At 43.1% G+C, this 27,833-nt stretch overlaps 1 protein-coding gene across 1 annotated transcript in view; it reads right to left on the reverse strand.

Annotated features, from left to right (window-relative positions):
- Nucleotides 1–303: 303 nt before the first annotated feature.
- ano3 (anoctamin 3) overlaps nucleotides 304–27,833 on the reverse strand; it is a 181,036-nt gene continuing 153,506 nt past the window's right edge. The window contains exons 21-24 of the mRNA XM_080191534.1: nucleotides 22,028–22,175; nucleotides 15,390–15,470; nucleotides 12,438–12,543; nucleotides 304–486 (exon numbers count right to left, since the gene is read on the reverse strand). Of these exons, the coding sequence (XP_080047660.1) occupies nucleotides 304–486; nucleotides 12,438–12,543; nucleotides 15,390–15,470; nucleotides 22,028–22,175 (518 nt within the window). The remainder of the gene's footprint in view (nucleotides 487–12,437; nucleotides 12,544–15,389; nucleotides 15,471–22,027; nucleotides 22,176–27,833) is intronic.

Consider the following 27,833-nt stretch of genomic DNA (forward strand, 5'->3'; position numbering starts at 1 on the left):
AAATATGGATCGTATGATGTCAACGAATAGTCATCTGTAATGTATTATGAAAAATTAAATCATCACATGGTTAACACTTGGCTTCCAGGATCCTCTCCCTGTGTCGCCTGAAACCCAGAGGGTAGGCACTCTTCTTTTTCTTTTGAAAACATGCATTTGACGACTTTATAATTATAAAAGTTTTTTATATATATATGTATATAAAAAGAACTTGCAAGAGCTTGTGCAGCATAGCTGGCATCTCCTCCTTCTATAGCAGCGCAGTCCATCTGGAGTGTCTGTTAACTGGTTTCACTGGTCACACTAAGGCCATTCATGGTGATATCGCTTCCCATTCTTTTTCCGTTCCCTCTGCAGATGTTCTAGCTCTGCCTCGTACATCATCTCTTGAACTAGGTACTTCTCTCGCCGCATTTGGTCACACAGGTCTTTGGGCATATCCGGGATTAGGTAGGCTATGAAGGACTTGATGCCAAACACGAGGTGCTGAAAATAAAACAGGTAACATATTTCAAACTCCAACACGCGATAACATAACATCAAGCAATAAGGAATGGGTTATTTCCAACATTTGATACTGCTCCAACACTTCTCTCTCTTTTTCTACTCTTTTCCATTCTCAACTTCAGCAGATGTATCACAGCTTGGTATAGCTCCTGCTCTGCCCAAGACTGCAAGAAACTACAAAGGGCCACGAATGAAGCCCAGTCCATCACGCAAACCAATCTCCCATTCATTGACTCTGTCTACAGTTCCCGCTGCCTCTGTAAAGCAGCCAGCATGATCAAGGACCCCACACACCCTCTGTTCCACTTTCTTCCATCAGGAAAAAGATACAAAAGTCAGAGGTCACATACCAACCAACTCAAAAGCAATACCAACCAACTCAAAAACAACTTCTTCCCTGCTGCCATCAGACTTTTGAATGGGCCTACCTTGCATTAAGTTGATCTTTCTCTACACCCTAATTAGCTAGACTGTAACACTACGCAGTCTGTACCCGCTCCTTTCCTTTTCTATGAATGGTATGCTTTGTCTGTACTGCGCACAAGAAACAACACTTTTCACAGTATACTAATAAATGTGACAACAATAGGTCAAAGTCAAATCCTTCACTCTTGCCGGTCACACATCTCCTCAAAAACTATCAACCTCTTTCTCTTCCTTCCCGGGTGACCGACTCAAGAACAGTTTCTTTCCTGCTGCCGTCAGGCTTTTGAAGGGACTACCATATATTAAGCTGATCGTTCTCTTCACTCTACCTGTAACTGCAACATTACATTTTGCACCCTATCCTTTCCTTCTCCCCCATTGTACTCTATGAACGGTATATTTTGCCAGTATAGTGTGCAAGGAACAATACTCTTCACTATATCCCAGTTCATGCGACGATAATAAATCAAATATTATAAGATTTTTTTTGAACCTGGATGCACCACTTGATGAGAAAAATGTTTGAGTGGATCAGAGGACGATCCCTCTTCCTGACAGACTGTCCTCTTTGTCAAAGATGGTCTTTGAAAACATTACTTCAAGGAAAATTCAAGTGGATAGTTCAGTTAAACACGACTCTCTAATTTCATCTCCTAGGAAACTATGTGGCATTCATTTATATTATTCCTTTGAAAAGGACTTTGCTGATAAAGGAACACTACACATTAGACAAATCCATAGCAATCACTTGTTGCACTCACAGAATCAAGGACATGACTCTCAATGTGAGTTCTAAATGGGAAGGTTGAACAAAAAATTACAAAGCGTGACTCAATGACAGTCCATTGCTAATTATGCGATCTGCCCCTCTTCTGTTGAAAATGTGCTGTCGCCAGCAAGTAGAATGTCTTTTCTCATCTCCACCCCCTCTCCCCATGTTCTGTCTGACTCCAGGCATCACCTATATCGTGAAGGTTAGATGGCTTGTAGTCAACGGGAGTCAAAGCAAGAGTTTGTGGCAGAGGCCTTTGTCGAGAGGTTTGCAGCCCTCAGGAGTGGGAAATGTGGTGACTAAAGTGATGCATTTAGGCAGGATGTGAAGTTCCGATGTCTTTTGATGCAGAAGGAAAGTAAGTGGCCTATATACAACATTTCATCAGCTTGTGGCGGGTTCGCACTTGCAATGCGTTTGCATGCCAGGAATAACTCATTAGCACAAAACATCTGCTATCCTGGGGATAAAATCAGCGTGCGTGAACAATCTTGTGGCACCTGGTTCACAATCATTTAAGAGTGGTGTGCAATTGTGTATAAAGTCAACAATTTTCCTCATTTAATGCTATGACACCCTGGAAGGGGAAGAAGGCGACTGATAATTTTTGAGGAGATGTGTGACTGGCAAGGGTGAAGGATTTGATTTTGATTTATTATTGTCACATATATTAGGATACTGTGAAAAGTATTGTTTCTTGTGCACGATACAGACAAAGCATATCGTTCACAGGGAAGGAAAGGAGTGAGTGCAGAATGTAATGTTACAGTCATAGCTAGGGTGTAAAGAAAGATCAACTTAATGCGAGATATTCAAAAGTCTGACAGCAGCAGGGAAGAAGCTGTTCTTGAGTCGATTGGTACATGACCTCAGACTTTTGTATCTTTTTCCCGGCAGAAGAAGGTGGAAGAGAGTGTGTCATGGGTGCGTGGGGTCCTTGATTATGCTGGCTGCTTTTCCGAAACTACAGTGAGTGTAGACAATGTCAACGGATGGGAGCCTGGGTTTGAGTGATGAGTGAGACTGGACTTCATTCACAACCCTTTGTAGTTTCTTGCAGTCTTGGACAGAGCAGGAGCCATACCAAACTGTGATACAATTGGAATGAATGCTTTCTATGGTGCATTGGTAGAAGTTGTGATGTGGAGATGCCTGCATTGGACTGGGGTGGGCACAGTAAGAAGTCTCACAACACCAGGTTAAAGTCCAACAGGTTTATTCGGTAGCACGGGCTTTCGGAGCGCTTCTTCATCAGGTAAGTGGAGGATTGGGTTCACAAATAGGGCATATATAGACACAGATACAATTGCAAGATAATGGAACACTCCTCCTTGGTGAATTGTCAAGTGGAGTCCACCCATCCGTTGCTGTAGTGTCCGTGTGGTCGCCAAAGTACCATGCCTTGAGATATTCTTTCCTGCAGAGTAACAGATAGACAACGTTGGCCGAGTTACAAGAACATGCAGCATGTGCCTGCTGGATGGTGTTCTCACGTGAGATGATGGCATCCATGTCAATGATCTGGCATGTCTTCCAGAGGTTGCTGTGGCAGGGTTGTGTGGTGTCATGGTCACTGTTCTCCTAAAGGCTGGACAGTTTGCCACGAGCAATGGTCTGTTTGAGGTTGTGTGGTTGTTTGAAGGCAAGAAGTGGGGATGTGGGATGTCCTTAGCAAGATGTTTGTCTTCATCGATGACATGTTGAAGGCTTCAAAGAAGATGTCGCAGCTTCTCCGCTCTGGGAAAATACTGGACGACGAAGGGTACTCTGTCTACCGTGTCCCATGTTTGTCTTTTGAGGAGGTTGGTGCGGTTTTTCGCTGTGGGACGTCAGAACTGTCGATCGATGAGTCGAGCGCCATATCCTGTTCTTACGAGGGTGTCTTTCAGCATTTGTGGGTGTCTGTTGCATTCCTCCTCATCTGTGCAGATCCTGTGTATACGAAGGGTTTGTCCGTAGGGGATGGCTTCTTTAACGTGTTTAGGGTGGAAGCTGAAGTGGAGCATAGTGAGGTTACCTGCTGCGACTGTCCTTGATGGAGATGCATCCAAGAATGCAACTGATTCTGGAGAGTAGTCCATAGTTAGTCTGATGGTGGGATGGAACCTGATGTCATCATGTAGTTGTTTCAGTGATTGTCCGCTGAGAGTCCAAAGGAAGAAAATGTCATTGAGGTATAGCGTTGGTTGAAGGTCCTGTGAGGTGAAGAGGTCTTGTTCGAACTTGTGCATGAAGATGTTGGCATATTGAGGTGCAAATTTGTTCCTCATGGTTGTTCCTGTATCTGGATGAAGAACTGATTGTTGAAGGTGAAGATGTTGTCATCCAGATGAAGCAGATGAGCTGTAGAATTGCGTCTGGAGATTGTGGCAGTTGTCAGCATTGAGTACTGAGGCAGTTGCAGCAATGTTTTTGTTGTGGGAGATGCTGTTATAGAGTTCTGAAACATCCATTGCATCGAGGGGTGCTCCTGGTTCAACTGCTCCATGGGTGCTGAGTTTCTGTAAGAAATCCATAGTGTCATGACAGAAGATGGGGGTTCTTTGTACGATAGATTTCAGGATGCCCTCGATGTAGCCAGAGAGGTTTTCACACAGGGCCCCATTGCCTGATACGATGTCCAGGTGTGTTTGCCTTGTGTATTTCAGGAGGCAGAAGAGATCTCCAATGTGGGGAGTACGTGGATTGGGAGCATGGAGGGTGCTCTGAAGGTCGGGATCAAAGATTTTGATCAGTTTGTTGAGTGGGTGGGTGTGTTCTTTGGTTGGATCTGCAAGTAACTGTAGTGTTCCTTGTTGTTCAGTTGTCGGTACACTGCTTTGCAGTAAAGGTTCTGTTCAGTATGATGGTGGCCCCTCCTTTTTCTGCTGGTTTGATGACAATGTTGTGGTTGGTTTTGAGGGCATGGATGGTGTTGCGTTGTGCTTGAATGATGTTCAGGGCTGTCTTGTGCGGCTGATGAATCTGGCATTGACGCATCCCTTGGTGGCTTGGGTATACGTGTCAAGTCAAGGGCAGCGGCCTTCCGGAAGAGTCCAGTTCAACTCTTTTCTCTTTGGTTGCTGCACCACAGATCTCTCTGTTGGTTGTTCTGGTTGATTGGCTGTCTCACTGTGTTTGCTGTTGGCCTGTTGGGGTTTGTGGAAGGTCTCCTGCAGCCTCATTTGCCTGATGAATTCCTCTGTGCCCGCTGCAAGACTGATGGGGTCTGTTTTGGTGGTGGGGCAGAAATTGAGCCCTCGGCTGAGAAGTTCAATTTCGTCTGGTTGAAGTGTGTAGTCCGACAAGTTGACAACGGACTTCCTGCAGTGGTACTGTTTTCTACTGTGGTACTGGGGGAGGCTTAGTTGCTGCTGGTGGTGATTACGATGATGAATGAATGGACATCGCTCGACAATCACCAGGCAGGACAAACACCAGTTCCAATCGGGGAACATTTCTGCAGTCAGGGCCATTCAGCCTCTGATCTTCAGGTAAGCAATCTCCAAGGCAGCCTTCCAGACACATGACAACGCAGAATCGCTGAACAGAAACTGACAGCCAAGTTCCGCACACATGAGGACAGCCTCAACCGAGATCTTGGGTTCATGTCATACGATCTGTAACCCCTATGACTTGTCTGGGCTTGCAAAATCTCACTAACTGTCCTAGCTTGAGAAAATTCACACCTCTTTAACCTGTGCTTAACCCTCTCTCCAGTCACATTGCACCTGTAAAGACTTGATTACCTGTTAAGACTCACATTCCAACTATTATATTGCAACTGAGTCTCTGTCAGTATATGCCCTGTTTGTGAACCCAATCCTCCAGTCATCTGGTGAAGGGGCAGCGCTCTGAAAGCTCATGTTACCAAATAAACCTGTTGGACTTTAAGCTGGTGTTGTGAGACTTCTTACTCCGTGGAAGTCGGTAACAGTTGTAGTGGACATGTCAAATTTTTTTAGCCTCCTAACGAAGTAGAGGCATGAGTGAGGTAGGAGGCATGGAGGATGAGACAAAATCGGAGATATTGTGAAATGTGAATAGGATAGCGATAGACTTCAGGAGGATAGATACCCTTATGACCCCATGAATGGCAATGGCCATAATTATTAATTATCACGGATAAGTCCATGAATTGCTCTATTCTTCCCTTCAAAAAGACTCACTAATCTTTAATGACTTCACTTACATGCTGCACTTTGTTTAAAAGTTTTGGATGTGCTCAGAGGAGAAGCTGAAGGATTTATCAGTATTGACAATCCACCTGAGCCCAATTCCCAAACTGTGAATTCGATCAAAATTACTCCCTGGTGTGTTCGTGAAAGCTGTTAACAAATTGAGCACTGATTACAGAAATGTAAATTCTTCTCATATTGAAGTATTGTATGAAATGTATTGCCAAGATACGTTTTTAACTGTTGGTGAGATTGTAATTGTTTGCCTGCTGTTAAATTCCAGTTTTTCTTTCAAGTTTATTTATTAGTGCCAAAAGTAGGCTGACATTAACACTGCAGTGAAGTTACTGTGAAAATCCCTGACTCGCCACACTCTGCCACCTGTTCGAGTTACACTGATGGAGAACTTAACATGGCCAATCCACCTAACCAGCACGTCTTTTGGACTGTGGGGGGAAACCAGAGCACCCAGAGGAAACCCACACAGACATGGGGAGAATGTGCAAACTCAACACAGACAGTGACCCAAGTGAAGCAGCAGTGCTAACCACTGTGCTACCCTCTGTGACAGATGATTATTTAATAGCTGCATTATGTAACACTGTATATATTTCCTGATGTGAAAAGCAATATTATTTAACTCTTCCACCCAAGGCTTCTTTCTGTAGTGTAGTGGTTACCACATTGACCTATCAGACGAAAGGCCCATGCTTTGAGACCGGGCAGTAGCATTTACTAAACTTTCTCATGTAAGGGAGCGAAGTCTGTATGATTTAAGTTTGTGGGTGGCACGGTGGTTAGTACTTCTTCCTCACAGCACCAGGGACCCAGGTTCGATTCCCAGCTTGGGTCACTGTCGGTGCAGGATCTGCACATTCATAGAATCTCTACAATGCAGAAGCAAGCCATTTGGCCCATCGGGTCTGCACTGACCACAATCCCACCCACGCACTATTCCAGTAACCGCACACATTTACCCTGTGAATCCCCTGACACTAGGATCAATTTAGCATGGCCAAGAATCTAACCTGCACATCTTTGGAGCAAACCAAAGCACCCAGATGGACCCCATGCAGACGCGGGGAGAATGTGCAACCTCCACACAGACAGTGACCTGAAGCTGGAATTGAACCCTGGATCCCTAGCGCTGCGAGGCAGCAGTGTTAACCATTGGGCCACCGTGCCGCCCACATTCTCCCGTCTGTGTGCATTTTCTCCAGGTGTTCCAGCTTCCTCCCACAGTCTGAAAGAGGTGGTGGTTAAGTGCATTGGCCATGCTAAATTTTCCCCCAGTGTACCCGAACAGGCACTGGAGTGTGGCAAGTAGAGGATTTTCACAGTAACTCCATTGTAGCGTTAATGTAAACCTACTTGTGACAGCAATAAATAAACAAGAGGTAGAACATCTGGTAAAAGGTTGAAAGATTATTTTTTCGCTTGGAATTGTACTTGTAAATTGGAATGGTGCAGGTAGTTGAAGAAAAACACTGATATTGTTTGATAATTTAAAATGCAGTGTTACTTTCATCTTGTTTGTGACAAGATGCTTGTAACCAGAGTGCAGTGTAGAAAAATACAGGTTTTGAAAATGCTAACTTCTTGTCTGAGAAAAAAATTCTTATTAAGAGTTGAAATGCATCATGTTAAAAAAAAAATTAGAATTAGATTACGTTGTTTGTGAGAAAGCAATGTGCCTGTTCCTGTAATTACAGCCAGAAACACTCAGCCAAGTAAATATTCGGCAAAAAGCATTTATCAAATAGAAGTAACATTCACAAAGTGAATATGATTGTTCATTACTAAAGCATTAATTAAAATATATCTAACAAATTAAAATACTCTATATTATCTTTGCCACATCAAATCATTAATAACTGCTTCTTAAAGTGTGTTGTGTGTGGTACACAGTGTGGGATTAGTGAAACAGTCCATTTGTCTGAGTCAGATTATACTGTCTTCGCTTTGTTACAAACAACTGACCAATAATCCAGCAGAGGAAGAAATAGAGAGTGAGCAGCGATCATATTTACCTCTTTTGTCAATGATTTTACTTCAGTCTTGTATTGCTACCTCCGTACATTTAATCATTGCTGATGTAAATACACTTAGCTCAGGCTTTTTGTGAAATCCTCCTCTGCTACTCAGAGCTTTTAGAAAGCATTAACTGAGCACCTTTTATCCATTCATCTCCGGCAACCATCACAACAAGTGAATCCCAACTAAGTTCAAAACCCAAACATGCTTAGTTCTGGATTTCAGATGTCTCTAGAGTAGGTTTAAACAAGTTTTTGGGTAAAAAGTGTGCATAAATATTAAATACCGTTTTTGATTATTTAAAATTTAAGGTTTATTTGCTATTGTCAAAAGTAGCCTTACATTAACACTGCAATTAAGTTATTGTGAAAATCCCCTAGTCACTATACTTGAGTACACTGAGGGAGAATTTTGCATGACCAATGCAGCAAATCAGCATGCCTTTCGGACTATGGGAGTAAACCGGAGCACCCAGAGGAAACCCACGTAGACATGGGGAGAAGGTGCAAACTCCGCACAGACAATGACCCAAGCCGGGAATCGAACCCAGGTCCTTGGGTGCTGAGAAGCAGCAGTGCCACCTGCAGGAATGTAGGAAAATGTGAAGTTGGTAGGAAGAGTAAAAGAGCTGAATAATATTTAAATGGAAAGAGACTGCAGAAAGCTGCAGCACAGAGGGATTTGGGCTCCTTGTGCATAAATCACAAAAAGCTAGCATGCAAGTTCAGCAGGTAATAGGGAAGGCAAATAGAATGTTGGCTGTTATTTCAAAGGGAATGGAATATGAAAATAGAGAGGTATTACTTAAGACTATACGTGGCATTAGTTAGACCACACCTGGAATACAGTGAACAGTTTTAGTTCCCTTATCTAAGGGAAGATATAATGCCATTGGAGGCAGCCCAAAGAATGTTCAAGTTGATCCCAGATATGGTGGGCTTCTCTTATGAGGAGATATCAAATAGTTTGGGCCGGTACGCACTGGAGTTTAGAAGATTGAGAGGTGACTTTATTGAAACATAAATTCTCAGGGGTTTTGACTGGTTAGACGCTGATTGATTGTTTCCCATTGTGGGACAGTCTATGGCCAGAGGGCATAATCTCCGAGTAAGACATTGCCCAAAGAGATGAGGAGGAATTTCTTCTCTCAAAATGTAGTGAATATGTGGAATCCTTTACCGCAGAGACCTGCATGGTTTGGGTCATTAAACGTGTTCAATGCTGAGGCAGTCAGATTTCAGTAAGGGAATAAAGGGTTATGGAGGATAAAGCTGGAAAGTGGAGTTGAGGATCACATCAGACCTCATTGGATGGCACAGCAGATTCGATGGGCCAACTGGCTTATTTCTGTGTACCGCATCTGCATGGGTTTCCTCCGGGTGCTCCAGTTTCCTCCCATAGTCTGAAAGACATGCTGGTTCAGTGCAATGGCCATGCTAAATTCTCCCTCAGAGTATCTGAACACTGGAATGTGGTGACGAGGGGAATTTCACAGTAACTTTATTACAGTGTAAACTTAAACCTCCTGTGACACTAATAAATAAACGTCTGGTCATATCAAATTAGAATGAGGAAAGAAACCCTCTGTTAACGGTTCTCACAATCTGTATCATCTCTGATTTTGTCTCAATAGCAATGGCATTACATAGACTCATCGAGGTTTACTGCATGGAAACAGGCCCTTCAGCCCAACTTATCCATGCCGTCCATTTTTTTAACCACTAAGTTAGTCCCAATTGCCCGCATTTGGCCCTTTGCCCTCTATACCCGTCTCACTCCTGTAACTGTCTAAATGTTTTCTAAAAGACAAAATCATACCTGCCTCTACTACTGCCTCTGGCAGCTTGTTCCAGACACTTACCACTCTCTGTGTGAAAAGAATGCCCCTCTGGACCCTTTTGTATCTCTCCCCTCTCACCTTAAACCTACGCCTTCCAGTCTTAGACTCCCCTACTTCGGGAAAAGATGTTGATCATCTAGCTGACCTAAGCCCCTCATTATTTTATAGATCTCTATAAGACCACCCTCAGCCTCCTACACTTCAGGGAAAAAAGTCCCAGTCTATCCATTTCTCCTTGTAATTCAATCCATCAAGTCCCAGTAGCATCCTAGTGAATCTTTTCTGCACTGTTTCTAGTTTAATAATATCCTTTCTATAATAGGTGACCAGACCTGTGCACAGTATTCCTTACCAATGTCTTGTACAATGTCAACGCCTCAACTCCTGTATTCAATGTCTGACCAATAAAACCAAGCGTACCAAATACCTTCTTCACCACTCTGTCTACGTGTGACTCCACTTTCAAGGAACTATGAATCTGTACGTCTAGAACACTTTGTTCTATAATTCTCCCCAACACCCTACCAGCAACTCAGTGAGTCCTGCCCTGGTTCAATCTACGAAAATGCATCACCTTGCATATATCTAAATTAAACTCCATCTGCCATTTGTCAGCCCACTGACCCAACTGATCAAGATCCCACTGCAATCCCAAATAATCTTCTTCACTGTCCACTCTGCCACCAATCTTGCAAACTTACTGACCATGCCTCCTAAATTTTCACCCAAATCATTAATATAAATGACAAGTAACAGTGGACCCAGCACTGATCCCTGAGGCACACCGTTGGTCACAGGCCCCCAGTTTGAAAAACAACCTCAACAACCACCTCTGTCTTCTGTCATCCAGCCAATTTTGTATCGATTTCACTACTTCACCCTGGATTCCGTGAAATGTAACCTTATGTAACAACCTACCATGCGGTACCATGTCAAAGACCTTGCTTAACATCAACTGCACCACCCTCATCTATCTTTTTGGTTATCCCTTCAAAAGACTCAATCAAATTCAGGAGACATGATTCAGAACTTTACTTAATCCAAGCTCAGGACCCTGGGAGAAACTGAGGCCTCGTCATAAAACTATAATGAATACATTTAAAAACGCAAAAAAAATTGAACGATGCGCTGAATCACATGACCTCAGTATATGTTATTTTATTGATTTTCAGTATTTGCTTGAAACCCTGATTCTGGAAAATCGTGATTTGAGAAGGGAAGGCAGTCAAAACAAAGTGGAGAAAATATTTGGAACGATTTCTGGACACCAGGTTGCCCAGGGTGACAGATTTGCAGAGGTGAGATCCAATCCAAATTTGTGTGCAGGAATTTCTAACAGAGAAAAGTTGACACAGAAAACGTGGCAAGGATGTGACAGTGGGAATGATGTTAACTTTGGGTGATGGTCGGTAATACTGAACTGGTTATTGGAGTTATACCCTGCCCGATAATTGATACAAAGCAAAAGTGGAATCCAATGGAAGACAAATTGGAAAGGTGAAGTGGCTGTTAATGTTGAGAAAAGGTGGGGGCAAGGAAAATAAACCTAAAGGGCGGAATCTTACAGACGTTCACACTGATGGGATTTTCTGGTCCCACTGCAGTGATTGAAGATTTGCCTGCGTGCCAAATTTTCCAGTGGCGCCGGTGCATGAACGGCAAGTAAGATCCCGCCCAAAATCTTCACACGTACATATACAGCACAACAGAATCTCAAGAATATTAGCATTGTGTATACATTGAGAAAGAATAATAATGAGAAATCAGGCAAGTTTATCTCTACATGGGAGCACAGAAATCTTGTGATGCAAAAAGTTCATACGCCATTTAGTTTACCTTCTATTATCTTAGTAACCACGTGATGTTCGAGATACTTGGTTTATTCTCACTGGAACGACGGAGGTTGAAGGGCAACTGATAGAAATCTATAAGATTCTGAGGGGCATGAACAGAGTGGATAGCCAGAAGCTTTTTCCCACGATGGAAGAGTCAGTTACTAGGGGGCATAGGTTTAAGGTGCAAGGGGCAAGGTTTAAAGGAGATGTATGAGGCAAGTTTTTTTTTTACACAGAGGGTGGCAGGTTCTTGGAACTCGCTGCTGCGGGAGGTAATGGAAGCAGATACGGTAGTGACTTTTAAGGGGCGGTCTTGACAAATGCATGAAAAGGATAGGAATGGAAGGATGTGGTCCCTGGAAAGGTTCAGTCGGGCAGCATGGTCGGTGCAGGTTTGGAGGGCCGAAGGGCCTGTTCCTGTGCTATAATTTTCTCTGTCCTTTTATTCTTTGTGATAAAACAACAATGAAGTTGTTGAATCGTCAGAGCAACCAATCTGCCATAATTCATCCATAGCACATCCAGATGTGAGGTGAGGAAACCTGCAGCGGGGGAGAATCTCACGGACCACAAGCCCCCAAGTCACATGTTCTTTCCAAACATGCTACATTCACAGCAGAATGTAGCTTTGATTAGCCTAATACAGAATCTATAGAAATGCTTTCCGTTTTACACAACACCCATCCATTTAATCCACATAGTTCACTCCAAATAAATTTTCCATCTGCGCTCACCCCAAGACCAGAAACCGCTCCCCTCCCACCCAGAGGTCAATGGACCTTGGCAGGGTCCGTGTCCTGCCCACTACAATTCCCGGTGCAACGGTGAGGAGCAACATCATTCAATCACATCGAGACATGACTGACCTCAAATACAATGATGAAAGCCAAGCGTGCAGCGAGAACATGCCAGAACTGTAACGTGAACTCATATCGATTACGATCCCATGGTGGGGCTCTGTAGTCTCTGTACCTTGAAGCAAAAATGTAGTTAGAACCTGTAAAAATGATTAACCATTTGCTCTGTTGAAAGTAGACCAAGACAATGACCAAGTTATTGTGGGATTCTAGAAGCCTTTTTGTTAGCTCCTGGTGTTTATAGTTTAAATCCAGCTAGCTTAGCCCCAGCGACAGATCATCAGACCTCTTTGGAGTATGATGGAATTAACAGTGTGAACACACAAGCGTGGCTTAGATTTTGCAGTTGATGAAACTTTTAACATAGGCTGAATTTACAGTCACAAAGTTAACAAGACTTCAATGCACAGATGCTGCAATGTCTTCTCTGCTCTTCCACATGGTAAATGTTAAAATCCCTGTGCACGGCAAACTTCTAGATTTCACTGAAATAATGAGAACTTCATTCTTTCCACTGTAATTGCGATAACCCCCAGGACTTGCATGGGGAATCACTGATTGACGCCCCCCCCTCCAACCGTCAACTGTAGGACTAATTGAATACGAGCTCCCGTGGATTGGTATTTAACACACGAGGTGCAGTTCGTACACTGAGTCCTGTAAGTTTATTTATTAATCACAAATAGGCTTACGGTAACACTGCAATGAAATTACTGTGAAATGCCCCTAGTCACACTACAGCACCTGTTTGGGTCAATGCACCTAACCAGCAAGTCTTTCGGACTGTTAGAGGAAACCGGAGCACCTGGAATAAACCCACGCAGATACAGGGAGAACGTGCAAATTCCACACACAGTGACCCAAGACAGGAATCGAACCCGGATCACTGGCGCTGAGATTTTGCAGTGCTAATTACTGTGCCACCGTGCCTTCACTGTATGAAGCAGACCCCTGTATGAATCCATTAGTGCATTGCCCTGGATGGGATCTGCCTGTGTTTTACTTTATTTTGTGCAATAAAATACTGTTCCTTTATAGCCAACAGCTGGAGTTTTTGTAGTAACATTGCAGTTCAAAAACTCCTGAAAAGTTGCTTGGTTAATCAGGATTTTTTTTAACAGTGTAATAAGGCGTGGATATTACTCAAGGACCTCTCTGGCACTGAAAAGGACTTTTTATTGGTATAAAGAGTTATTTATTTAGTAGTTTTTTTAAAAATGATTTTGCTTCCAATGTGCCTCTTTCAATATTTATTTCACTCTTGGTAAAATTTACAAAGGGTGAAAGGTAATTTGTGCATTTTACTTCCTGGTTTGCTGTCTGTGAGAGTTCTTCAACGTGATTGACCGCTTACGTTAATGGATAACATCACTCATTGGATGCGAGGATATCCGCATGACTTGCTACGAGATGCAGTCAACATGGGAAAAGGACAAATTCTTACCTCAGAGATTGTGAGGCCTTTGTGGGGTAGTTGTATTCAAGTGCAGAAATGACAATGACATTGCTACCTTGCTACTGGCTGCAAAATTCAGGAATGCTGACTCACATACGTTGGGAAAGAACAGCACCAGTTTACAACACATACCAAAGTGAGGGATTTAACAATTAATGTACCAGAGGCTGACACTTCCCATTCTAACTCATCAATCATATATTTATAGCAGCACTGGGCTTTAGTGCACTGGAACACTGCTGCACAACAGAACAGGAGGCAAAGGCATTGCCTAGGCCTCTACCCCGCTCAGTCATAAGAACATAAGAAATAGGAGCAGGAGTAGGCCATCTAGCCCTTCGAGCCTGCCCCGCCATTCAATAAGATCATGGCTGATCTGTCGTGGCTCAGTTCCACTTTCCCGCCCTCTCCCCATAACCCTTAATCCCCTCTCTTATCAAGAACCCATCAACCCGCTTCTTAAAAATATTTAGCGAGGCAGCCTCCACCACTTCAACGGGCAGAGAATTCCAGAGATTCACCACCCTTTGAGTGAAGAAGTTCCTCCTCAACTCCGTTCTAAACCGCCTCCCCTTTATCTTGAGGCTGTGCCCCCTAGTCCTACTGTCTTTTTTGAGCGGGAAGAGTCTCTCCACCTCTATCCTATCCATCCCATTCATCATCTTATACGTCTCAATGAGATCTCCCCTCATTCTTCTAAACTCTAACGAGTACAAGCCTAATTTATTCAGCCTCTCCTCATAGCTCAATCCCCTCAACTCCGGTATCAGCCTAGTAAACCTCCTCTGCACTCCCTCCAGGGCCAAAATATCCTTGTGCAGGTGTGGCGCCCAAAACTGCACACAGTACTCCAGCTGTGGCCTCACCAATGCCCTATACAGCTGCAGCAAGACCTCCCTACTTTTATATTCAATCCCCCTCGCTATGAAGGCCATACTAAGATAATTTATTTATATATTAAAAGTAGGCTTATATTCACACCGCAATGAAATTATTGTGAAAATCCTCTAGTCGCCACACTCCGGCACCTGTTCGGGTACACTGAGGGGGAATTTAGTATGGCCAATGCACCTAACATGCACATCTTCGGATTGTGGGAGGAAACCGGAGCACCCGGAGGAAACCCACGCAGACATGGGGAGAACGTGCAAACTCCACACGGACAAAAACCCAAGCCAGGAACTGAACCTGGGTCCTTGGCGCTGTGAGGTAGCAGTGCTAAGCACTGTGCCACCGTACTGTCCATCTTTTAGCAATTTACCTGTTCCCCTAGAAACTGCCCAGTTGATCTTGTTCACTGCTTGATCTATGTAATAAATAATGCAACCCAATTCCACAATTAATTTGCATCAGTCACTCTCTTGATACTCCTTCCTTCAGAATCTTATCTTTTATTCACAGTGAAGGTAAATGTTGTACAAGCACATACGTTAACCTCCCCCTCAGTTTTGAGAGTCAGAGAGGAGGGCAAAACAAGCTCCGTTGCTTGACGGAATTATACTCACCTGCAGTAACCATTGCCACCTGTGCCAAAATCGTTTATATCGAAGATAGACAAACTGCCATTCACATAGCCTTTCAAGCATCTGCAAACAAAATGGAACATGTCACGCATCTGTGAAAAGTAACACAAGCATCCAATGCATCAGCTTTGAATCCCAAAATCATTTATCCAGTTCCCATTAAGCTTCTCAGTTACTTTGGCCAATTTGATAAACAAGGCTAAAGTAGAAATCCCTTTGAGATTTTGTCCCTCAGCAAGTTTTGATCAGTGTTTTTCTTTCAGAGATTAGCATGGGATATCCATGCTCAATTCACCAGTTTCCATAATATAAATTTGGTCGACTTATGTTACAAATGGGGCCACAACACATTTACGGAACTGGAGCTATTTTGGACCCTATGGTAGTGCCATAATTTGTATTTTTTTAATTATTTATTAGTGTTACAAGTAGGCTTACATTAACACTGCAATGAAGTGACTGCGAAAAGCCCCTAGTTGCCACACTCCAGCGCCTGTTCGGGTACACCGAGGGCGAATTTAGCATGGCCAATGCACCTAACCAGCACGTCTTTCAGACTGTAGGAGGAAACTGGAGCCCCCAGAGGAAACCCACACAGACATGGGGAGAATGTGCAGACTCTGCAAAGACAGTGACCCAAGCTGGGAATTGAACCTGGATCCCTGGCACTGTGAGGTAGCAGTGCTATCCACTGTGCCACCTTTGCTAACCACTTGTACCTATTGACTGTTGAACAACGTGAGGATCACAATCATTTCAGGAAAGGTACAGAGAATATATTCCATCTCTTTAAAAGAGGGAAGTTAGGTAGATTCATGAGGTTGGCTTTGGTGACGAGGGATTCCAGTTACATGGCTTAGATCGGAGAAGTTGGACTGTAGTCCTTGAAGGAAAACAGAGAGGAGATGTGATCGAGGAATGAAGGGCCTGGATAATACTGTTAATACTGGATAGGGCCTGGGGGATATTGTTTCCATTGGTGGAAGGATCAAGAGCCAGAGAACTTAGATTGAAGGTAATTAGAAAAAGGAGCTATGGCAATAAAAGGAAATATTTTTCACGGAGTGAGTAGTTAGGATCTGGAACGCACTGCCTGGGAGTGGGTTGGAGGCAGGTTTGATTGAGGCTTTCAGTGGCCGCAAAACTGGATTGAGCCGCGTGGAGATGTGACTCACCAGCTGGCTGTTCAAAGCATCTTCATCATCGACAAAGCTCAAAGCAGGAGTGTGGTGGCAGACTCATTAGGCGTCTGGATCGGTGCAGATCTAACAACACTCACAAAACTCCTCATCATCCAAGACAGGGAATTTCACTTGATCACTGTTTGTCAGTATCCAGCTCCACACTAATGTCCTTAAGGGAAGGAAATCTACCATCCTTACCCGGTCTGGCCTACATGTGACTTCAGAGCCACAGCAATGTGGTTGACTCTCAACTGCCCTCCGAGGGCAATTTGGGATGGGCAGTAAATGCTGATCAGCCAGCAACGCCCATGTCCCACGAATGAATAAAGAACGCACGGCAACTGTAAGTGTGATCTACAGCATAGATTACAAAAGGACTTGGGAGTCATTGTTCATGATTCTCTGAAGGTTTACGTGTAGTTTCAGTTAGCAGTTAGGAAGGCAAATGCAATGTTAGCATTCATGTCGAGAGGGCTAGAATATAAGAGCAGGGATGTACTTCTGAGGCTGTATAAAGTTCTGGTCAGATCCCATTTGCAATATTGTGAGTTTTGGCCCCATATCTAAAGAAGGATCGACTGGCCTTGGAAAGGATCCAGAGGAGGTTCACAAGAATGATCCCTGGGATGAAGAGCTTGTTATATGAGGAACAGTTGAGGACTCTGGGTCTGTACTTGGAGTTTAGAAAGCTGAGAGGGGATCTTATTGAAACTTATAGGATACTGCAAGGCCTGGATTGACTGAACATGGAGAGGATGTTTCCACCAGTAGGAAAAATTAGAACCAGAGGGCACAACTTTAGGCTAAAGGGATGATCCTTTAAAACAGAGATGAGGAGGAATTTCTTCAGCTAGAGAATGGTGAACCTGTGGACTCTTTGCCGCAGAACACTGTGAAGGCCAGGTCATTGAATGTCTTTAAGACAGAGACAGGTAGGTTCCTGATTAATAAGGGGATCAGGGGTTATAGGGGAAAGACAGAAGACTGGGGATGAGAAAAATATTAGCCATGATTGAATGGTGCAGGAAACTCGATGGGTCGAGTGACCAAATTCTGCTCTGATGTATTATGGTTTTATTACAACATTTCATTGAGCTTACCGTAAACAAAGCCAAGAACAGAAATCTCACAGGGCTGTCACCAGAGACAGCTGCCCCTTTCTTTGTTAATGTGTTAAAAATCGGGGATTTCCTATCCAACATCATCAGAGCATCCTCACCACAAAGATTGCAAAGGTTCATGGAGAACACCTCCAACCCCATTTAAAGGATAAAGGACAATCAGGGATAGATAATAATTGTAACTGTGTTTGTACAGCCCACAACCTGGGGTTGCACAGCGGCACAGTGGTTAGCCTCACAACCTCGCAAAATCTCACTAACTGTCCTGCCTGGGGACAGCACACATCTCTTTAACCTGTGCTTAACCCTCTCTCCACTCACAGTGTCTGTACCTTTAAGATTTGATTACCTGTAAAGACTCGCATTTCAACCATTATTTTGTAAATTGATTTTGTGTCTTTATATGCCCTGTTTGTGAACAGAACTCCCACTTACCTGACAAAGGAGCAGCGCTCCGAAGGCTCGTGGCTTTTGCTACCAAATAAACCTGTTGGACTTTAACCTGATATTGTGAGACTTCTGACTGTGCCTCAAAAAGCCAGGGACCCATGTTTAATTCCAGGTTTGGGTGACAATCTGTGTGGAGTTTGCATGTTCTCCCTGTGTCCGTGTGGGTCTCCTCCCCATGCTCCAGTTTCCTCCCACACTCCAAAGATGTGCAAAGGGTGCGGTGGGATGGTCATGCTAAATTGCACCTTTGTGTCCCAAGATGTGGAGGTTAGCTGGATCAGCCATGGTAAATGTGTGGGGTTCCGGGGAGAGGGCCTGGATGAGATTCAATGGGCGCAGGTTTGATGGGTTGCGCTGTAGCGATTCTATGATTCTAAATATAGAAGACCCTCCAAGATGGGAATCGATAACAAGATATTGGACTAATTTTAAGAAACAGTTGAGAAATCCAATGGAGAGGTGGCAAAGAGGAATGAGATTTAATGGACTGTATGGAGTTGTTCAATGAAAACACATTTTCAGATCTTATACCTCAAAGGCAGAAGACAATGAATGACAGTGTATCTGATAGGTAGAAGCAGCGGATTCTCCAGTCTACGTGCATGCAGGTACAGAACTTTTAATATTGGCATTGATGATCTACTTGCACCATATTGATATCTTCACTAAGACAATCAAAAATAATAGAAATTACTTCAGGAGAGGCCATGGCTGAGTGGTATTATTGTTAGACTATTAATCCATTAAATGGAGTTTTACAATTAATCACATCTTTGGATCTTCTACCTAGGAGGCAGAAAACATTGAATGGCCGTGTTTCCATAAAGCAAAAGCAGTCCCGTTCTATCAGACAATGCTGAATTTCTTATTTTCTTTCCCTATTTCATAGACACTTGACATCATAAATGCAACATTCTGCGTAAGGGGAAATCACTGACCATCTGTTTGCCTGGGAGAAACCTGTGCAAAGAGAATGCCCTCTCTCTGACTTTGCAGCATCCTTACTTTCAGCAATTAAAATCTAATGGGCTTTCAAAAGATTTCTTAAAATATCTCCCGTCTCGCAAAACATGTCTTCCAGCTTCCCCAGGCTGTCTCCAAGGAGGATTAAGTAAGTAAGTTTATTTATTAGTCACAAAAAAGGTTTACATTAACACTGCAATGAAATCACTGTGAAATTCCTCTAGTTGCCGCACTCTGGTGCCTGTTTGGGTGCACTGAGGGAGAAGTTAGCTTGGCCAATGCACCCTAACTACACTGTGGGAGGAAACCGGAGGACCCAGAGGAAACGCACGCAGACACGAGGAGAATGTACAAACTCCATACAGATAGTGACCCAAGTTGGGAACTGAACCTGGGTCCCTGGCGCTGTGAGGCAGCATTGCTAACCATTGTGCTACCATGCTGCTAACTAGCTCCGACAATTTCTGAGAACATTGTTATGGCTCTAATTTTTTTTTTCTGCTTATCAGATGTTGCTCTGTGGGTATTTATGATGGTTACATCAGTAAAAATATTAGAAATAGCACTCAATGTACCAGAGATTTTTTAAAAATTCATTTGTGGGATTTGGGCTTAGCTGGCTGGCTAGCATTTATTGCCCATCCCTATTTGCCCTTGAACTGAACAGCTTGCTAGGCTACTTCAAAGGGTAATTGAGAGTCAACCACATTGCTGTGGCTTCGGGATCATATAAAGGTCTGACCAGGAAAGAACGGCAGATTTGTTTCCCTAAAGGACATTAGTGAACCAGATGTTTTTTTTTTCCCTGGCAATTGATAATGGTTTCTTAGTCATCAGCAAATTCTTAATTCCAGATATTTTTATTGAATTTAACTTCCACTCTCTGCCATGGCAAAAGTTGAACCTGGCTCCTTAGGACATTAGCTGAATTTCTGAGTTAACAGACTAGCGACAATACCATTAAGCTATTGTCTCCCCAACTGTTGTGAGTGTTGTCAGGGATACAAATCCTTGGACTATACTTTCCAGTGGGGTTGATGGCACTCATTATCTTTTACACCCTCTATTTTCAGTGCTGGCATTTTATATATAACATAATAAGCACAGAAGTCATAGCCATTTTACAACTTAACTATCCATAAAGCAGATGTAATACGTTAAATACAGAAAAGTATTTTTTAATCTCTATGAAACCTCTCTTCTGAACTGAATTCACATGAGGAAGAGTTAGCAATATACATCTGGCAAAATGATACTGTGCTATTTAATATATTTTATGTTTAAGGTGACAGCTTTAAGATTCAGTGTTTTGTTAAAGGCAGTTGGTTTGTCTGGGGGGAGCACAGCAGATGCTAGAAAAGAAGATAATTATTCACTTTCAGTGTTTATTTAGTAGAAGGCTTAATGGGTTTCTTTTTAACGAAAGGAAAGGACCCCTGGGGTGTTTTTTGATTAAAGTAGTGGAAGATAAGCTAGGTATACAGCATCATATAGTCAAATAACATTAGAAATGGGAGGAGTCAGAATTGTAGCAATAAAAACAATTTCATATTCATTTTTTTAAAAAAGTAGTTGCTGGAAGGAGCTATTAAGAGGCCTGCTCTCTTACACTGCCAAGTCTCTCTCTGCAGAGCGTCTCTGAAGGCTTCAAGGCTATTCACCAATTCAAAGCAGGTATGCCTAGAACTGCTGACTGAAGCGATTTAAAGACAGAAGTCTGGAGGCTGTCTTGGAAAAGCAAACTCTCTCTGAAAGTTCCAAGGTTGTTTCCTAAGTCAGAACAGGTACATCTGTGATTGTTGACTACATTTAAAGTGGGTTTTAATTCTATGAGAAGTGTTGCTTAATTGGAATTGAAATTGCGATAAGTTTGAAATTAAGAGTTGTTGCTTTTCATGTTGAGGAGTTGAAGTTTCACTTTGTTAGAGGTACGCTTAAACTGTGTCATGAACTGAGCTTATTTTATTAAAAATATCCCTAGTCTGTCATTGGAATTACTCCTAGAATAATTATGCCAAAATAGAAAAAATATTCAGGTCTATTCTGGTTTTTAAAATGCCATGGGGTTCTGGTCTGGCACCCTAACATGACAAACATTTTGAATGTGGGATCTAAATTCATAGCAGATACTCCAGTCTATGTGAATCTGGTATGCAAGCACATAACTTCTAATATTGGCATTTTATTGACTACCTGCTTGCACCATTATTGATATCTTCACTATCATATAGATTACCTCAAGGGAGGTGATGGCCTGGTGGTATTATCACTAAGGTTTTTTTTAATCCAGAAAGTCAGCTCATGTTCTGGGGACATGGGTTCAAATCCTGTCATGGCAGCAGGTGTAATTTGAATTCAATAAATAATATTGGGAATAAACAATCTACTGATGACCATGAAATGATTTTCAGAAAAACTCATCTGGTTCACTAATGTTCTTTATGGAAAGGAAATTTGCCATCTATACCTGCTCTGGCCTACCTGTGACTCCAGAGCCACAGACAGCAATACGGTTGACTCCCAACTGCCCCTCTGAAATGGCCAAGTGAGTCACTCAGTTCAAGGGCAATTAGGGATGGGCAATAAATGTTGGTCCAGCCAGCGATGCCCATGCCCCACAAATGGAGAAAAAAAACAATGATGCTTAATTGTACCACATTTTGGAGCTGTTGAGTGGGTTTTAACAGTGCAACATAAAAGAACAAAGTTGCACCTAATTCGCTGGAGGCGTTTTGTGACCAATTATTTTTGTCGAGTTCCCAAATGTGAAGGATGGGCTGCCTCCATTGACTACTCTTTGAAAGGACACTGTCATAAACTAGGAACCCTCCAAGGACACACATCATACAATGACAAGTCATTTCGATTTAGCAATGTATAGAAGTGTAGGAAAGTGTAGTACTTCTCCTGTGTGTATCCCTGATCCGCACAAGGACCGTATTTAAATGCATAGACAAAACGAGGAATGTAATCCGACGTTATGGCAATCACAAAAGCATTGGTGATCACAGCGAGCACTCCGATTCCTTCCAGGATTCCATACCAGATTCCTAGTACAAAAAAAACACTCTTTATAGTAGTCTTGTTTCTTGGAAGTAGTGCAGTGAAAGATTAATGCATACAAACCAACAAATCAGAAACAGAAACTATGAAGCCACGAGTTTAATCCAGACAAAATGTGAAGAAATGCATTTTGGAAGGTCTAGTACGGATAGGAAATATACAGTAAATGACAGAACAAGAGTATTGATAGGCAGAGGGATCTGTGTGTAGGTATACAGGTCACTGAAAGTGGCAATGTGGAGAAGGTAGTGAAGAAGGCATATGGCATGCTTGCCTTCATCGGCCAGGGCATTGAGTTTAAAAACTGGCAAGTCATGTTGCAGCTTTATAGAACCTTAGTTAGGCTGCACTTGGAATGTAGTGTTCAATTCTGGTTGCCACACTACCAGAAGGATGTGGAAACTTTGGAGAGGATACAGAAAAGATTTACCAGGATGTTGCCTGGTGTGGAGGGCATTAGCTATGAGGAGAGATTGGAGAAATTTGGTTTGTTCTCACTGGAGCGATGGAGATCGAGGGGCCACCTGATAAAAGTCTACAGGATTATGAGAAGTTTGGACAGAGTGGATAGTCAGAGCTTTTTCCCCCAGAGTGGAAGAGTCAATTACTAGGGGGCATAGATTTAAGGTGTGAGGGGCAAGGTTTAAAGGAGATGTATGAGGCAGATTTTTTACACAGAGAGTAATGAATGCCTGGAACTTGCTGCCAGGTGAGGTAATGGAAGTGGATACAGTAGTGAGTTTTAAGGGGCGTTTTGACAAATACAAGAATAGGATGGGAATAGAGGGGAATGGTCACTGGAAGGGTAGGGGGTTTTAGTTTAGTCAGGTAGCATGGTCGGTGCAGGTTTGAAGGGCTGAAGGGCCTGTTTCTGTGCTGTAATTTTCTTTGTTCTTTGTTCTCTTTGACATGATGCATTTAAAATAAACTCACACGGAGCTTATTTGTTTCTTTATGACAACTGATATTATACCCTTCTGTAACTCTGACTGCCATCTGTATAAAAGAGCAATTGATCCACAGCAAGGGTTGTGATCTGTACACGCTGTACAACCAGATGTTGATAAGCATTCCCAAATGAACAAGCGAATTGCTGTTATACTTATCGTAAACCAGCGTGTCGTGTTGCTAGCCCTGATTGTACTACTTAAGCAGACTAAGGCTTTAAGTAAGCTGGAAAACCATTCAGCTATTCGACATGTCCATCGATTTGCGGATCAAAGAAGCCCGCCACCTGCTGATTAAACTACCACATTGCAGTTGCAGTTACAACAACGCAACTTCGCCTTTGTTTATTCCTGAATGTTACAAATAGAATATCCTAGGTTAAGTTTATTTATTAGTCACAAGTAGGCTTACATTAATACCGTAATGTGAAAATCCCCCAGTTGCCACACTCTGGCACCTGTTCGGGGACACTGAGGGGGAATTTAGCACAGCCAGTGCACCTAACCAGCACGTCTTTCTGACTGTGGGAGGAAGCGGGAGCACCTGGAGGAAACCCACACAGACAGGGGAAGAACGTGCAGGCTCCACACAGACCCAAGCCGGGAATCGAACCCAGGTCTCTGGTGCTTTGAGGTAGCAGTACTGACCACTGTGCTGCCAAGGAACTAATGATCATTAATACGGTTAATCTGCCTTTCAAAAAGTGTAAGCTCCAAGCTGTATGTCCCAGGCATCTTTTTCCTGAAAATCAAATTGGTTTAGAAATGTAACTTAAAGTGATATCTCTTACTGTTAAAGATCTGACCCAAAGCAGTGGGGCGGGGTGGGGGCAGGGGGGGTTGGGTGTATTCCTGTCCCACCCACCACGGGGCAGAAGAACACAGACCATGCGAAAATCCAATGACCTTGGGTGGGATTTTCCGGTTTTGGGGCAAGCGGGGCTGGAAAACCTCGCCCAAAATGTGGTTTTGAAATTCATCAAACTTTTCCTGATAATAAATCTAGCACCTAATGTGCAGATTGTGACAGGAATCACTGACTTCCCAGATCATACCTTTTATTAAGTCATGAGCCCCAAGAAATAGAGGGGAAATTTGAAAAATGTTCACACATTTACATTGGCCCCTCAATGGGTTAGGGTGGAAGTTAGATTCCAAATAGTTGTGAAAATTAAAGTTCCATAATTGTCAAAAAACTCTGTCAAGTAATGGAAAAGAATTATTAGCCAAACAAGGCCTTCAGTAATGCTGTCAATAAGGCCAACGCTTAAGTAACTCAAGATGAGTGACTAAATCCAAAAATCTTGTTTCAGAAACACCGGATTTCAGACTAGGACACAGGGAAAAAACAAAGAACAAGTTGCCGTGATGATTACCGAATAGCCAGATATGGGGACATATTCTGCTAACGAAGTATTGGCAGGAAACAGTTTGCTATTGGATGAGAAAGGATTAAAGTCGATGCCGTGATTGGTGGATATTTATGCAAATAAAGGATTACAAAACTTGTGCGTTAGAAACCAAAGAACCATAGAAAATTTACAGCTTAGAAACAGGCCTTTTGGCGCTTCTGGTCTGTGCCGAACCAATTTTTTGCCTAGTCCCACTGACCTGCACTTGGACCATTTCCCTCCACACCCCTCTCATCCATGTACCTGTCCAAGTTTTTCTTAAATGTTAAAAGTGACCCCACATTTACCACATTATCCAGCAGCTCATTCCACACTCCCACCACTCTCTGCGTGAAGAATCCCCCCCTAATATTCCCTTTAAACTTTTCTCCTTCCACCCTTAACCCATGCCCTCTTTTTTTTTCTCCCCTAGCCTCAATGGAAAAAGCCTGCTTGCTTTCCCTCTATCTATACCCAACAAAATCTTATATACCTCTATCAAATCTCCCCTCATTCTTCTATGGTCCAGGGAATAAAGTCCTAACCTATTCAATCTCTCTCTGTAACTCATCTGCTGTAATTAACTATAACTGCTACATTTTCTGTATGAATCGCCAGAACACCCTGCAATTCTGCTTGCGTCGTGTTTTCACTTGGCCACAAGTGATTGAAGTTTGGAAATTGAGTACTCTGGGTTAAAGTGTTGTCTATACCCAAGACTTCTGCAGTTTGTGTTGTCTGTAACCAAAGTCTATGACATTACATTGCCTGCTTGGCTTTCAGCAGACATACTTCCCACTCCTGCGCGCACCTGCCGACCGAAATATTACACGGGTGCGTGATGACGCCAGGACGCCTGTTCGATAACTTCAAGTCAGGTGTGCCGCCGCCCCCCCTCCCCTTCCCCCCACCCCTTGACTGTTCAGTGTGAAATTCTGTTCATTGGGGAAAGCCAGAATCTAAAATTTCCAAATTGTTATTGAGTTGAGTTCCGTTCGTGTTGGTCCATCCTGCCGGCAGTGAAGGGAGATTTGGCCGGTCGCCAGGTTTTCCGACCTTGCTGCAGCGGGAGCGTGGTGTGATTGGCAGGCAAGATTGTGGCCTTTGAAATCACCAATGCTGCAGGTATTCCTCTCAATGTATAGATGAGTGTGCTTACACTGAGATTCCTGGTGAAGTGAAATACCGACACATGCCAGGTATGACAAAGGGACTCATGGCAAGAATCCATGATTGTAAGGCCACCAGCAGGGAACCTACTTTAGAATATACAAAATATAAATTGGAGCCTAATGCAGCAATTATCACTAATACAGAGAGCACAGGGCCCATCCAGCCCATGTGAACAATGCCCAGTTCTGATCGCAAAGAGCACCCTTTCACTTCCCCCACAACCATATTAAAACAGGAGTATTCTAATGTCTACAGACCCAGTCAGTATCAAGTCAGTATGAGTGATTAGACAAGGAAACTTGTTATTGAACAGGTTTGGACAACAATGACAGAAGGAGAGAGCCCTGTTTCCCCGCTGAAAATGGGAAGGTTCTGTGTTTGGGGGTGGGGTAGAGAAGGGGGTGAGGCTTACGATTTTCAGCCATCTTTGTTACGACAGAGGGGTTCTCCGTCATGGCGAAAATCTGGGACAGTGGATTGCCCCTTTGGCAGGACTGGAAGATCCCACTGCCCGGAAGGGCTGGAAAATCCCATCCCCGTGCGGACCCAAAAATATGAACCGGAAAAATCAGGGCATAAACTCAAAAAAAAAGCCTCACTGATTTGGGGGCAATAATTCTTCTTGAGATGGCCAGGTGATATTCAGACAATTTAGTAATTAAACCACAGTCAAACTAGTAGAGATGGAGAGAGGAACAGCTTCAAGTCTCATTGAATACCATTGCTGTGTGTGGCAATATCATTTAATTGGAGTTTAAAACGTAAGCTGTGGAAATATCATTGGTCTTTGACAAAACCAGATGTCCCAAATCAGCTCTGCCGAAGGGTCACCCAGACTCAAAATGTTGGCTCTATTCCCTCCCCACAGATGCTGTCAGACCTGCTGAGATTTTCCAGCACTTTCTGTATTTGCCCCAAATTAGTTGTGTTTTCTATTTTCTGTTCAATTCATAGAAGGAACAAATTGAATATGGTGGAAAACTCACTGCTGCCTATTCCATAACCAAAAGAGAAAATGCTGAAAAATCTCAGCAGGTCTGGCAGCATCTGTTAGGAGAGAAAAGAGCTAACATTTTGAATCCAGATGACCCTTTGTCAAAGCTGAAAGGCATGGAAAGTGGGAGATATTTATACTGCAGGGTGAGGGAATGAAAGATGAGTCATAGCCACAGAAACCAGGGGAAAGGCTGCTAATGGGCAGCCCATAGAGAGAATAAAGGGTGTGATTGGCCAAACGGCAGAGAAGCTGGAATGAAGATGTTGGAGGAAGAGGAAAATGGATGGGAGAAAGGTAAGATTTAGAAAACATAGAACATTACAATGCAGTACAGGCCCTTCAGCCCTCGATGTTGTGCCGACCAGTGGAACCAATCCAATGACTCTCTAACCTAAACTATTCCAATGTTATCCATATGCCTATCCACTGACCATTTGAATGCCCTTAAATTGGCGAGTCCACAACTGCTGCAGGCAGGGCATTCCACTCCCTTACTACCCTCTGAGTAAAGAACCTACCTCTGACATCCGTCCTATAACTACCACCCCTTAAAGGGGAAGCAACGGGGAAGAAAAGGTACAGGAAGGGGCGTAAAAAAGGGCAAAAGACTTGGGGGAGGGGGAGAAAAATGAAGAAAGACAATCAAGAAATAAAAGGTGGAGAACAGTAAAAAATTAAATAAAATGGAATGAAAACAAAGGGGTTGAGTTGGGGTAGATCAAATCATTCCATACTTGGCCAAATGGCCAGAAACCAATTTCACCTCATAGTTTGTGCCAGAATATTTTCAAATATGTCAAGGGGAATGGTGCTCTGTAACTGAAATAGGACTTGTGATGCAGAATGTTATCAGTTCAAGTGACCATTAATGTCTTTCCTGTGTTTTCTTGAACAGTAACCACTGTTCCTCCTGAATTAATGTGTCACACCTGGCTTTGTAGAGATAGCTTGCTGAAAACAGAGAACAACTGTTACTTACCAGATTAAGTTTGGTCATTTTATATCAAATGATCCTGCCTACGCTCTCTGGTTGAAACAACACAAAATGCACTTTCACGAGAGGGCAGCTTTTGAGTATATCTTCAATTTGTGAGGATTACAAGGGAAGGATGGAGCATCAAGAGAAGGAAATGCTTT

Source organism: Carcharhinus amblyrhynchos, chromosome 6 (assembly GCF_965287045.1).
Source record: "Carcharhinus amblyrhynchos chromosome 6, sCarAmb.v2.hapA, whole genome shotgun sequence".
Taxonomy (NCBI): domain Eukaryota; kingdom Metazoa; phylum Chordata; class Chondrichthyes; order Carcharhiniformes; family Carcharhinidae; genus Carcharhinus; species Carcharhinus amblyrhynchos.